The 13,591-nt window shown below is 44.6% G+C and overlaps 1 protein-coding gene across 1 annotated transcript in view; it reads right to left on the bottom strand.

Annotated features, from left to right (window-relative positions):
* The window catches only part of GORASP2 (golgi reassembly stacking protein 2), a 34,432-nt gene extending 24,134 nt beyond the window's left edge, over positions 1 to 10,298 (bottom strand). The window contains exon 1 of the mRNA XM_065560782.1: positions 9,739 to 10,298. Within this exon, the coding sequence (XP_065416854.1) occupies positions 9,739 to 9,801 (63 nt within the window). The 5' untranslated portion in view covers positions 9,802 to 10,298. The remainder of the gene's footprint in view (positions 1 to 9,738) is intronic.
* Positions 10,299 to 13,591: the final 3,293 nt, after the last annotated feature.

The following is a 13,591-nucleotide window of genomic DNA, read 5'->3' as shown; positions in this document are numbered from 1 at the left end:
GTATCCTCACCATCCCCTTTCAGTTTTCCTGATTTCCACCAAAATCAATAAGGTTCTAGCCACTGAACCCTAGAACACTCCCTTAAATTTTTGAATTGATCAAATGTGGCCATCAAAAGTTCTTATGTACAAACCAAATTGCCATTGGGTAGAGTGTTAGACCTCACAATGCTCTGCCAAAAAGTGGTTATTCTTCACACAACCTTGACTAGAAAAATCACTGAGCATCAAACCAGCATCTCAACAAGCTTAATCAAAAACTAATAATTTGTTTTCAATTGCAATCAGGTTTCACCATTTATTATTTGAATTGCACAATATAGCAACTTAGTAGCTAGTGGCTTGTCTAAAGCACACATTTTAACTTATGAACTTACAGTATGCCTGTATAATGTACGCTATGTAGACCTATTGAAGTATGTGTGTAGTGAGAGAATTTTGTTTATTATAAAGATTATGAATAGAAATACTTATCTGGAAAACAGGTTATTAAATAAAGGAATCAGAAACTTTTTTTTCCCACCCCTAAGTGCATTAAGAACATTGTCACACTACAGGAAATTGGCAGACTATTCCTTTAGTAACAGCCGCCTCAGGCCCACAGAAATGTGGTTTGTTGTTGAGATGGAAGCACTCAACGAACCAGTAGGGTGCTGAGCATGGAGCTATGTCAGTCATGATTCAATAGTGAAATAAGCAAGCCAACAGGTTGGCAAAAAAAACCCCACAGCCAACATGTCAGGAAGCACTGAACAACTGGCTGTGAGAGATATGTACATGGGAACCACTGGAAGCATTTCTGTTTCTATTGCTGGTCTCAGATTGCCTCTGCTTTCCCCACCTCTCCTGTACAGAACTGCACTTAAATGTATTGTACTCGGGGCCCACCTCAGACTGCCAATATGCTCACTTCTACACTCCAGACCAGGGGTCTCAAACTCCCAGCCCACGAACCTCCCCAATGTGGCCTGTGGAGCTCCAGCAGTTTCGGGGCTGGGTCTCTCCCTTGGCCCCACCTGCCGCCCCCGGGCTCACCCCCTCAGGGGCCCTGGCAGTGCAGCGGAGCTGAGCAGTGTCTGCCTGCTCGCTCCAGTGGCTGCCGGCCCCTCCCTGCATCCCAGAGGCAGGTTGGGGCTGTGCCTCCGCGCCCTGCCCCGAGTGCCTCTGCGGCCAATGGGACACTGTGGGGGCGGTGCCTGGGGGCAGAAGCGCATGGAGGCCACCAGCCTGCCCTGCCTTGGAGTCCCAGGTAAACGCTGCATCCCGACCCTCTTCCACAGCCTGCATCCCCCACCCCAAGCCTCCAAACTCTCTCCCAGAGTCTGCACCCCAGACACCCTCCCCCACCCAAACGCCCTCCCAGAGTCCAACTTCTCACCCCTTCTGCACCCAAACTCCCTCCCAGAGCCTGCACCCCAATCCGCTACCCCAGACCTCCTCCCCCACCCAAACTCCATCCCAGAGCCTTAGGCAGGTGGGGGGGGGTGGAGTTTTTTGGGGGGCATGAGTGACATTGGCCCGATGGGAGGATTTGAGGACTGGCACTGGCCCTAAGGTAAACTGAGTTTGAGACCCCTGCTCCAGACAATCATCATTATTCATTTCATTGCAGGCTTAGGCCTTGTCTTCATTAGCTAGAAAATGCCTGTTCTTTACCTTGGGGTAACCAATATGCATGAGCTATCCCAAGGTAAAAGCCATAGCGAAGCCAAGGAACTTCAGTTTTTCCACACATTAAACTAGGTGGAGTCAGAATTATACCCACATCAGGGGTTAAATTCACCAAGTTGACCTCATAGTAAAACTAAAGTGCTTTGTTTTCATTTTGTTCTTACCTTGAGATAGCTCATACGTGTTAGCTACCCCAACATAAAAAGCACACCTATTTTCAGCAGCGAGGATAAGGCCTTAGAGAAGTTTACTCAAGTTGCTGAGCTCATTTCTCCACACTATGCAGAAGCCTCTCTGTGATGGTGATGAACTTTTTATTATAAGGGTATTGTATGACAGAATGGTCAAGATTTTCAGTTCTGGATTTTTAATGTTAGGCTTCTAAATCCATATAGCTACACCTAAAACAGTCTGATTTTCAAAGGTGTGAAGTCCTTACAGCTGTCACTGACATCAATGGGAGCTGTAGGCACTCAGCAATTTATATAGGTTTCTAACTTTGGATTGGGAGCTTAACTTCGTGTACCCAAGTTTGAACATTTTAGTTCAAATCCATGGACTGTAAGTCACATTCAGTAGCAGAAAGTTTGAATTGACTTTTATAGGGAACCCTGCTAAAGTAGTATCCAGTTTATCACCTGCAAGACACAAAGTAAAGCAAAAATTTTTGTAGCTATGTAGGCTGTAATAAAACTATTATGCATTGCTTGTATTAAAAGCAATTTTTCAAGAGCTGATAGAGTCAATTTTATCTCTGCCAGCTTTTTTACTGCATAGTACACATTTTTTACTTACATGGTACACGTTTTTATTGAATTCCTTTATGAAACACCTAATTTTCAAGAGAAAAAGCTTCATAAGTGAATTGATCTAGAGGTTTTAAGAAAATAAATCCCCATACTGAGCACTGAATTTCATTCGAAGTACAGTTCATATAGACTGGCCTTTTAAAAAGTGACTTTCTATAACCATCTATTTGCTGCCTTGCTATAAGAAAGCAAAGAAGCGTTGAAATAAAAAAAAATAGAAAGCTCTTTCTAACCCATGGGAGTATTTATTCTCAGATTCCGTTTGCACCAAGGCAGGGAAAAAAGTACTCTAATATAGTAACCTGTAAATCACTTGAGGCCAACTTAAATATCTTTATTTGCTACAAAGAAATTGGTTGAATCAATACAACCACATATCCAAACTGATTACTCGTGCAAGGATACCGAGCAACTGTAATAAAATGGAGAGAATATATTATTTTCAGACATTTACTCTCCATTTCATCTTGAAAGTGCAGAAATGAATACATAATCAAAACAGAAAAGACTGTTGCCTTAATTAGCTAAGTGCACAAAAGAAATTAGAAGCCTGACACTGTTTTCAGGGAAAAGACACAGTAGGCATTCCAATAACAAGACAAACATTACTGGGGAGAGGTTATAGAGGTAAATAAGGTTGAATATTGTCAACATGAATGGGGTTAATAAATTAATAAATCTAAGAGCATGTTATACAATCAGCAAATACAAAGCTAAGGCAAATGTGAGGAAGTTTCCATTCCTAGAGGCATACCAGAGAAGAGAAATTTTCCAACAAAAGGTTGGTTCATAAAGCATACTTGGGAAAATATTACTGAGTTTAAAGGTAACACAAGGAAATTTATCCCAAAGTTAACTACCGTATATACTCGTTCATAAGCTGAATATTTTTGGTAAAAATGTGACACGCCAAAGAGCGGGGGTCAGCTTGTAAACATTCTACATCAAAATTTGATGATTTTAAACTCTATGGAATCATTGAATTGAATATCTAATACAGGGATCAGCAACCTTTGGCATGTGGCCCGCCAGGATAAGCAACCTGGCAGGCCGGGCTAGTTTGTTTACCTGCCGCATCCACAAGTTCGGCCAATTGCGGCTCCCACTGGCCGCGGTTCGCTACTCCAGACCAACGGCTTCCCGCCGCCCCCATTGGCCTGGAGCGGCGAACCACAGCCAGTGGGAGCCGCGATCGGCCAAACCTGTGGACGTGGCAGGTAAAAACTGGCCCGGCCCGCCACGGTGCTTACCCTGGCAGGCTGCATGCCAAAGGTTGCCAATCCCTGATCTAATACGTTGTAGTTTTGTTTACCTGGAGCATCTCCGCGGCCACAGGGAGCTAAGGGGCTCCATGCCTGCAGACGCTCCAAGTAAACAAAACGTCCTGACCCATCAGCGGCTTACCCTGACGAGACGGGAGTCAAAGTTTTCCAACCCCTGAAATAAAGGGTCGGCTTATGAAAGGGTTATACAGTTTTTGCTATTTTTACCTATCCATTTTGCGGGGTTGGCTTATAAACGAATGGGCTAATGAACGAGTCTATATGGTACTTTAAATTATAACAAATTTATCACATTTGAGGATTCTCTCCTCCTCACCACAAAAAGAAAAAGTTACAATATAATTTTTAGTTTTAAATTTATATTCCTGGACAGCCCTAGAAAGACAACCCCCGGCAATGTTTCCCACTTAGCATGCATATGAACAGATCATTTCCCCCCTCTTGTGCTTGAGTATTCAATATATTCAAATGTCTATATTTCTTTTTCCAGGTTTTTCCAGGGATAGCTCAGTGGTTTGAGCATTGGCCTGCTAAACCCAGGGTTGTGAGTTCAATCCTTGAGGGGGCCACTTGGGGATCTGGGGCAAAATCAGTACTTGGTCCTGCTAGTGAAGGCAGAGGGCTGGACTCGATGACCTTTCAAGGTCCCTTCCAGTTCTAGGAGATGGGATATCTCCATTAATTAAAAAATGTCAAAATAATAATAATAATAAAGAAAATACAAACATTAATTATAGCTAAATTGGCAGGCACCACCATAATGAAATACACAAGGCATTTTAGATCATCCAGCCATTCCTCTTCTAAGGATGCATACTCCGAATACTTTTCCAGTCTAGTTTGAAATGGCCTGAATAATGGTGCTTCTATCAGTTTTCTTGGGAGATTTCTTCATAGTCTATAGGTCTCACCATAAGGCAGTTTTCCCGGATACTAATCTTAATATTATCTTTGCTTAATTTCCTCCCACGACTTCCAGTCAACCCTTAAGGCCATTCTAAACAATCCATTGGTTTTTTTTTTTTTTTTTTTTTAAACATCCTTCTAACTTTTCTTCCTCTTTAGTTATTCACCCAAACTACATTTACTTTCTTTTGAACCTCCCTCATAAATTCATTCCATCATTCTCACCAACACTATCAATCATTTTTTGTTTCTCTCTTCTGAATTTGCTCCAATTTGTCAACATCTAATTGAGACAAAGCCGTCTACAGTCCAGTAGCCAAACAGATATAGTTTCACGAGGCAGTATTCCTGCCCTATCTGAACTGAATCCATAACAGAAGGCACCTACAGTTCAGCTTTTCATACTTTGCCCTCTTTTATTAAAAAAAAAAAAATTTTGAGCTCAGGGAAGATAAGTTAACAAGAAACACTTAACATTTTAGGTCTCTGCAAGCTGGTCCGTGCAGGCAGACCCAATGAAGTCAATAGGGTTATGCCTGCACAAAGCTCATTGCAGGATATGGGCCTTAAAATATTCATTTTAGAAAAAATATTTCAAACAGAAAAAGCTCTTCAATATTTCTTGTCACTGTATATTACATATCTGTAACTAAATCATTCCATTACTGTTGTGAAAAGCTTCCATTTTATTTTTCCTACACGGCTTTAACCTAAACTCCCAACTACACAGAAACATGGAGAGAGGTTTCATTCAATCCTGAGGTCACGTGCTATTTAAAGAGATTTTTTTTTTAATACAAGTTTGACCACAGTAGCAAAGAAAGTATATTATGGTGTCTTCAGAAGAAGCTACCAACCGAGACTAAAAATGTGAGAAATACAAAAATCATGTCTGCCTGAGCCTATAAACTGAATTTACAGTGATGAGACATCCATATTTATGCCAAACCTCATTATCCTGAATTTCTGACATGCCTCTACAGATAACATTACATACATTACATTTTGCTGTTTGAAGATACTATACCAAAATTGAATTAAAATGAAGAGGTGTCTACCTGATTAGAAACAAAACATAACATGTCACACTTAAACAAGAGTGCCACTCCAATAACAAAGTGGATTATACCACATGGATGACAAACAGTCAACAATTTGTTCGTGTTCTTTAAGCAGAGGGTAAATTAACCTATGAACTAATACTCATCTTGCAGTTTTAGAGATGCATAGTACTAAATTGTGCCTGATAGTTATACTGTGCCCTTCACTTAGGCTGGCCTTTCTTTAAAAAAAAAAATGATTCCATATTGAACATACCACTTTTCCTCCTCTCAAATTCCAACCACCTCTGGCATGAAACAGCAGCCTTTCTGTACTGAAATACTAAATTATTTCAGTAGGAGAAATGAAGCATACACCCACTTGAATCCTGCATAGAAAATTTTAGGTACACAGAACACAATTACCCATATTGAGATCTGGCCAGTGCTCCAGGGTTTTCCAGGGGATTTTCATGAGAAAAAGAAGATTCACAGTTCTTCTGCAAGATGACCCTGGCTCAGCACAGTATTCAATATATACTTCTAGAAACACTTCCTTTGTACTGGGGCACTGGCTCAGTACAAAATCACCAGCCTGTAGGATGAGTTTATCTTGGATGCTTCTAAGCTAAGTATGGTTAGACCTAGTCAGTTAGCAATATGGGAAAGTTACATGAGATCATATCTAAATGTGGTATGGCTGCAGGCCATATATATAGTGAAAGATATCAATGGATGATACTCCAATCCCTTCTGATTTTTTTAAGGGTATACTCCACAAGTACAATGAATACAAGGGCGTCCCCTTTATATCAGTCAGGAATTCTATGAGTCTCTCATATAGTAATTACCGGTAACCTTCAGCATCTCTGAATTTCTCCCCTCTATGGAGAGAGTGGAATTCTAATAAGACATGGTACCAAAAGCAAGCATACCATGTGTACAAAAGTGATGCCCCTGTTGCTACTGCCCATGGTAAGGTTCTAAAGTAAGCTTACCCAAAAATCCTAGTAGTGAAAAGCCAAGTTTGAGTTTACTTTCTTATCTATCACTAGCTAGCATTTGCCTGATAAAATTCTCACACCCTGTGCATAGTAGCTACTTATTGTATCAATGTTCATAGCACAACTCATCCAGCAAACAGATACAGGTTCTGCGCAATGTACCAGGTACATGGTTCAAAAGCCATCTTCAGAACTACCCCATGTTTCTGGTACACCCTCTACAGTGTCAATGGTTCAGTGGAAGATTGTATTTGACCACACTGATGAATATAAACAACAAAGGTTTTGGGGGAAAAAAGAGGAGAGAAATATGAAGGGATACTAAGAAACTACAACTGTAGCTGTAGTTATCCAGAGTTTCCCTCCCTGCCTGGAAGATACAGATTGTATAACAAAGTAATTCCTGTACTGCTTTCTCACCATTTTCCTCTCTGCACTTTCCTTAATCTGCCAGAGCCTACAGAAATCATATTACTAACAAATCAATTAAATTTTAAAAATCATAGTCAATTTCCAAGTAAGTATCTGATAAACCCATACAAGCATAATCTAAACCACAACAGCTAATCAAAACACAGTGATCAGAATTATGGAAGAAAGTCACAAATTTGCCCCTTTATCAGAAACTCTATGCATTAATCTTTAGAATTGTGCGTAATTATTTGAACATTAAGACAAGCACAATACCATGGCAGGAAAGGACAAGTGAAGTCAGAGTAAGTCCACCCATCCTCCTTAAGCTTTTTAACACTACCATCCTTATAAGTGCCTACAAATAGACATAATAAAAACATCAACTTTAAGGGTAAGTACTGAACATCTGTCCCCATGCCAACTGGGCTATGAGAAGAAATAAGCACATTCAACCCCCCCACCCTCCTGTGGTCAGCATATCCAGCCCTTGTGGTGACTAATTTGCACTTCTCTACTTGACAATTCAGCATGCAATATATTGTTGATGTCACAGCAACTAACGAACCTCACTGGAGCAAGCTAGCCTAAAAGGGAACAGCCAAGTGGAAACATTCTGTTTTAATATTTGGCATGTTTTGGACCAGGCAGTTGTGCATTATGTTATAAACTTTCCCTCCTTGTCCTTCTATCTTCTGAGAATAATTCCTGTCCTCAATTTACGGTGATACCTTGAAGATATACATAGTGGATCGTGTGTCTTTGCCTTCCCCCTTTCCCTTATTTATGCTATGTAAATTTGGCGCCTCTAATTACTATGTGTTGTCCAAACTATAGTATGCTCTCGTGTCGTCTCTGTTTAGTTTACGTATTACTTTACAGAGAAAATAAAGACTATTCTCGCCTAAAGAAAGGAATAGCCTTAAATTGTGAAGAAAAGAACATTATAAAAAGGCTAGAATTAAGGGAACAACAATTAGTAATATACCAAGATTCCAAGCTGTATAAATATCAGAATATGTCTCCATTGACTAAAATGTGATAACTAAAATATGGAACTTGATGAAAAATGATACAATGTTCTGGGGGTGAGTGTTTAAAATAGACAGTTTTCTTCCCTTATGAAAACAGGGCCTTTTAAAAAAAGTTTTCCGCCATTGCTCATTCTGCTTCAGCTCCACTGGTGTTTACAACATTGAGAGCTCTTGGACACCAACCTGCTGGTGTTTTTAAACATTGTGTTCATTAGACCTGGCCTGAATAGGGCTTTGTGACAGCATTAAAAATGCCAGTAGCACATCCACACTAAGGCTTCTAACATTATCAATAGTGAAAAATGCAAATAGGTCTTAAGAGGCAAGATGTTAGCAATCTTGATCTAATAAACACCTTCTAAAACTCTAGTCAAGACAAATTAGTATGTTCTAAAGTACAGTTTAACTAGTTGAATTAAAGCCTGGGGAAGCCTAGGGTTCCCTGCGACCAGCTAACATATTAGAACGAGAGTTTAAGGTTTTAACACAGTAAAAACATCTTTTTTCCTTTTGTAGGCATGGTCTATGCCCCTTAACACAACCCCAAAGGGAGCATAACACCATACGTTGCTTACACAATGAAGGAGAAGCAAGGGGTAAGTGGTTAGTTGTCCTGCCAATAAATAATAATAATATATGGAAATATACCTATCTCCTAGACCTGGAAGGAACCCTGAAAGGTCATCGAGTCCAGCCCCCTGCCTTCACTAGCAGGAGCAAGTACTGATTTTGCCCCAGATCCCTAAGTGGCCCCCTCAAGGGTTGAACTCACAACCCTGGGTTTAGCAGGTCAATGCTCAAACCACTGAGCTATCCCTCCCTTTCTACAGATGTATCCTAGATACAGTATCAAGACACCAGAATTTATGAAGTTACATCGTTTACTTGTATAACTACAGTTTTATTCTTCCATTTATTTTGCAGTAATAGAAAGGACACTGAGTTCTCAAAGAATGAAAAACTGGGTACTGCCTGTCACAGCAGATGGCTTTTTGAACATTTGTGATATCAGAAAAGGTAGATACACTTAATATTGCTGAAGCTGGACATGGACAAGCCATAACAAACCCTAAGCTGGGGGGCAGAGTTATCGCCACTTTTAAACAAACACAACCCAGTTTTTGCGAAATCGTGTCGCAGTCATAGGCAGTGTTTTAAACCCATCTGCAACGTGCGGCTCGGATACCAGGAGACCCCCATGAAGGTCTGGGAAGCAGGTCGCTCCTGTAGTGACCCCGCAACAACTTCCTCTCTGCCCGCCCCTGGCGAGCTGGCCAGTCCCGGCGGCTCCACACACCTGGGGCCGGAGGCGGGCGGGGGAGACGCGAGGCAGCAACTCACAGAGCCAGGCCCAGCGCCGGGGCCGCCCGAGAGAACGGGGCACGGGGGGGCCGCCCTCCCCCTGCAGCTCCGGCCACCTCCTCCCGCCCAAGGGGCCAGCGAAGCCAGGCCCACACGTGACAGACGCCCGCCCGCGCGAACCCCTGCCCGGAGCCAGCCGGCCCGAGCGGCGCGGCTGCAGTTAGGCCCCTTGGGGAGGCGGGCCCGGCCCCGCGGGCTGCCCCCGGCCCGGCGCGTACCCGCAGGACGTGGTAGCCCTCGGTGCCTCCGCCGGGGATGTCCACGCTCTGCGAGGCGCCCATGGCTCCGGCCGGCGGAGGAGGCGGCGCTGCTCCTCACAAAGCGCCGCACTAGGGACGTGGCACTCTCACCCTCAGCCCCGCCCCTGTCGGGGAGGCGAGGCGCGGGGGATGCTGGGAGTCACAGGCACCAGCCATCGGCTCCCGGGACAGCGCCACCTGCTGGGCCTGGCGGGCACCAGCGCCCGGAGCTGGCACGAGCTGCGCGGTGGTTTGCTGGACAGCCGGAACGTCACCACCCTCTTCCCACCTACGGTGGCTGTCGCAGGACATTCCTGTCACGGAGCAGCGCGCCCGCTAGCGCGGCCGGAAGGAAGGGGCTGCCAGGGCTGAACATCGGCCTCCCCTAGCCCCGCCCCGGGGTGGAGTGTCTCCGCCCGCACCCCCCACGCTCGCAGCATCAGCTCTGGCGTGGCAGTGGGTGGTCCCCGCTTCTCTCACCGGCCACCGCCGGGAGGGGCGGAAACGGAATTTGGGCGCCTGCCTGCAGCCCCCAGCCCGCTTTGCCGGGCTCCTCAGGCCGCCGCATCCCCCCGCCCGCCCCCTCCCCCGGCCCGGGACCGCCCCCCTCGCTGCAGAGAGAAAAGTGACGTCGAGCTACGGCATGACCTTCCCCGGCCGCCGCGCTCGCCTTCCCGCCCCGTCCCTCTCCTCTCCTCCTGGCCCAGCTGCATAGGGTTCGCCTCTGCTCGCTTGCAGCCCCCCCAGTGACCCATCCCAACCCCTCTCCCGACCGCCCTCGCTCTGGCTCTGTCTGCACAACACACACGGTTGGGCTCTCCCAGCTCTGCTTGGCCGCACCTACCTCTCCAGCTCCCGCCCCAGCTCCTTTCTCCCTTTCATCTCTAGCTCTCATGCCGGGCCCTCCCTGCGCTGTCCCTCTCCAGTGCTAGCCTAGACGCTCCAGTCCAGCTTCCACCCCGGCATTCTGCACCGAAGTCTCCAAGGACCTCTTGCTGGCCGCAGCTCTGTCTAGTTCTCATCCTCATCGGCTTTGACAATGGAATTATTGTTCCAGGAATTTTGAGTCTTTGTGAAATGCAAAATGCACTTTCACTCTATGCATCCGAAGAAGTGAGGTTTTTACTCACGAAAGCTTATGCCCAAATAAATCTGTTAGTCTTTAAGGTGCCACCAGACTCCTTGTTGTTTTTGTAGATACAGACTAACACGGCTACCCCCTGATACTTGGCAAAGTGGAGTGGTACCGTGGCACCAGTAGCAAAAGCCATGTTGTAGACATAAATATTTCTTCAGCACCCATAATTGTGCTAGGGCCATTACAGGAAAAAAGAGAAGGTGTGGGCCTTGCCCAGAACATTTAGCAATCTAATTTTATCTGTGATATGACCAATCTAGTCTAACATCTATCTAATAGGGAGGAGATGGGGAAGGACAAAGTACATGTGCTCATCTTGATGTTTAAATTAAAAGTGTTTTTTTAAAATGCTGGCTCATATCTTGCTTGTATTGTGAAAAAGAGTTTTGAGGAGTAATCTAAATAAATGGAGTAGTGAGTTGGCAAACCAGGATTGGAAAAGGATTGAGCTCCCAAATATCTGAAAATCCCCCAAATTAGTGGTATCTGCATTTTCAGGTAACAATTACATCTGCAATAAATGTTGATAAAATATTAGCCTAGTTGAAACAAATGGGAGTTTTACCATTGACTTCAGTGGGGTCAGGAGTTCATTCTAATTAGCAAAACTGCAGTGAAAAATCAAAGTTTGGACATTTAGAATAAAAGTAAAATGTAGTCAACCCATCATCATAAATTTCCATGGTCTGAAATTTACTTAATACATATTAAGTTACAGTAGAACTCAGATGGTACGGCCTATAGATGCACATGAATATGAAATTGGTTAGGGATAAATTGTTCCCTTATAGAATCATAGAAATGTAGGGCTCGGAGGGACCTCAAGAGGTCACCCAGTCCATCCCCCTGGATTGAGGCAGGACCAAGTATACTAAAACCATCCCTGATAGGCATTTGTCCAACCTGTTCTTAAAAATCTCCAGTGATGGGGCTGCCTCAACATCCCTTGGTAACCTATTTCAGTTCTTAAACTATCCTTATAAATTAGAAAGTTTTTTCCTAATATCTACTCTGTACCTGCCTTGCTGGAGATTAAGCCTATTACTTCTTGTCCTGTATTCAGTGGACATGCAGAACAATTGATCACTATTGTCTTTATAATATCACTTAAATGTATTTGAAGACTGTTATCAGGTCCCTCCTCAGTCGTCTTTTCTCAAGACTGAACCCTTTTTTAACCTTTCCTCTTAGGTCAGGTTTTCTCAACCCTGTATCATTTCAGTTGCTCTTCTCTGGAGTCTCTCAAATTTGTCCACATCATTCTTAAAGTGTGGCACTCAAAACTGGAAAGCATACTCTAGCTGAGGCCTCCCCAGTGCTGAGTAGAGCAGAACAATTATTTCCTACACCACACTCCTATTAATACATCCTAGATTCAGAATATTAGCCTTTTTTTGCAACTGCAACACATTGTTGGCTTATATTCAATTTGTGATCCACTATCATCTCCAAGATCCTTTTCTATAGCATTACTACCTAGAGAGTTATTCCCCATTTTGTATTTGTGCATTTGATATTTTTCCTCCCTATGGGCATGGCTACACTTGGGAGTTAGAGCGCATTAAAGCAGCCCAGTGCGCTCTAATTCACGACACGTCCACACTGGCAAGGCACATAGAGCACTCTGACACTGCGGCTAGAGCACTCCTGGTAATCCCACCTCGGCAAGTGGAATAATGTTTGATGCGCCCCCACTGGAGTGCCACGGCGCCAGTGTGGACGCTCTGGTCTGTTAATGCGTTCTGATGGGCCTCCACAAGTGTCGCACAATGCCTGTTCTAGCCAGCCTGGTCATCAGTTGAACTCTACTGCCCTGCTCTCAGATGACCAACTGTCAGACCCACCCTTTAAATTCTCTGAGAATTTTGAAAATCCTCTTCCTGTTTGGTCAGCCAGGCGTGGAGTGCTCTCAGCGAATCTTTCCAGGCCAGGTGACCACGCCTCCATACACCAGCCGATCGCCAGTATGGAGCAATGGCGAGGTGCTGGACCTCATCAGTGTTTGGGGGGAGGAAGCTGTCCAGTCCCAGCTGTGCTCCAGCCATAGGAATTACGATACCTTTGGGCAGATATCAAGAGACATGAAGGAAAGGGGCCATGACTGCTGTTAACAATATCCTGCTGAAGTTAGCCAGGTTCAAAGTAGGATTTTTGCGCTTGGGGCAAGCTCAGAAGGTTCATCCAGACATACAGAAGTTTACAGAGGAAGAAATTTGCAGATCCAAATCAATTAAATCTATAACTCATGTGAAGGAACTCTGTAACAATCAACCAGTAGTTGCAACAAAGTGCATGGGAGTAAACCATCCAATTTTTGCTCTGAAACTGGGTTTATAGGGTTAAAGTGAAGGAGCTGCGGAATGCCTACCACAAAGCCCGCGAGGCAAAGGGCCGCTCCTGTGCTGCCCCCGCGACCTGCCGTTTCTACAAAGAGTTGGACACGATACTTGGGGGCGACCCCACCTCCACTCTGAGTACCACCATGGACACTTCAGAGCCCAGCCCAACAAGGCAGGAGGAGGAGGAGGAGGAGGAAAGCGGGAGCAAGGGTGCTGAGGAGGAGGAAGACACCCCGCATGCCTAGATGCATGCAGCCAGGAGCTGTTCTCAAGCCAGGAGGAAGGTAGCCAGTCAAGGCGGCTGGTGCTTGGGGAAGGACAAACACCAGAGGATGTTCCCGGTAAGCGGCTTTTA

Source organism: Chrysemys picta, chromosome 11 (assembly GCF_011386835.1).
Source record: "Chrysemys picta bellii isolate R12L10 chromosome 11, ASM1138683v2, whole genome shotgun sequence".
NCBI classification, from domain to species: domain Eukaryota; kingdom Metazoa; phylum Chordata; order Testudines; family Emydidae; genus Chrysemys; species Chrysemys picta.
This window is presented reverse-complemented; position numbering and strand designations above follow the sequence as displayed.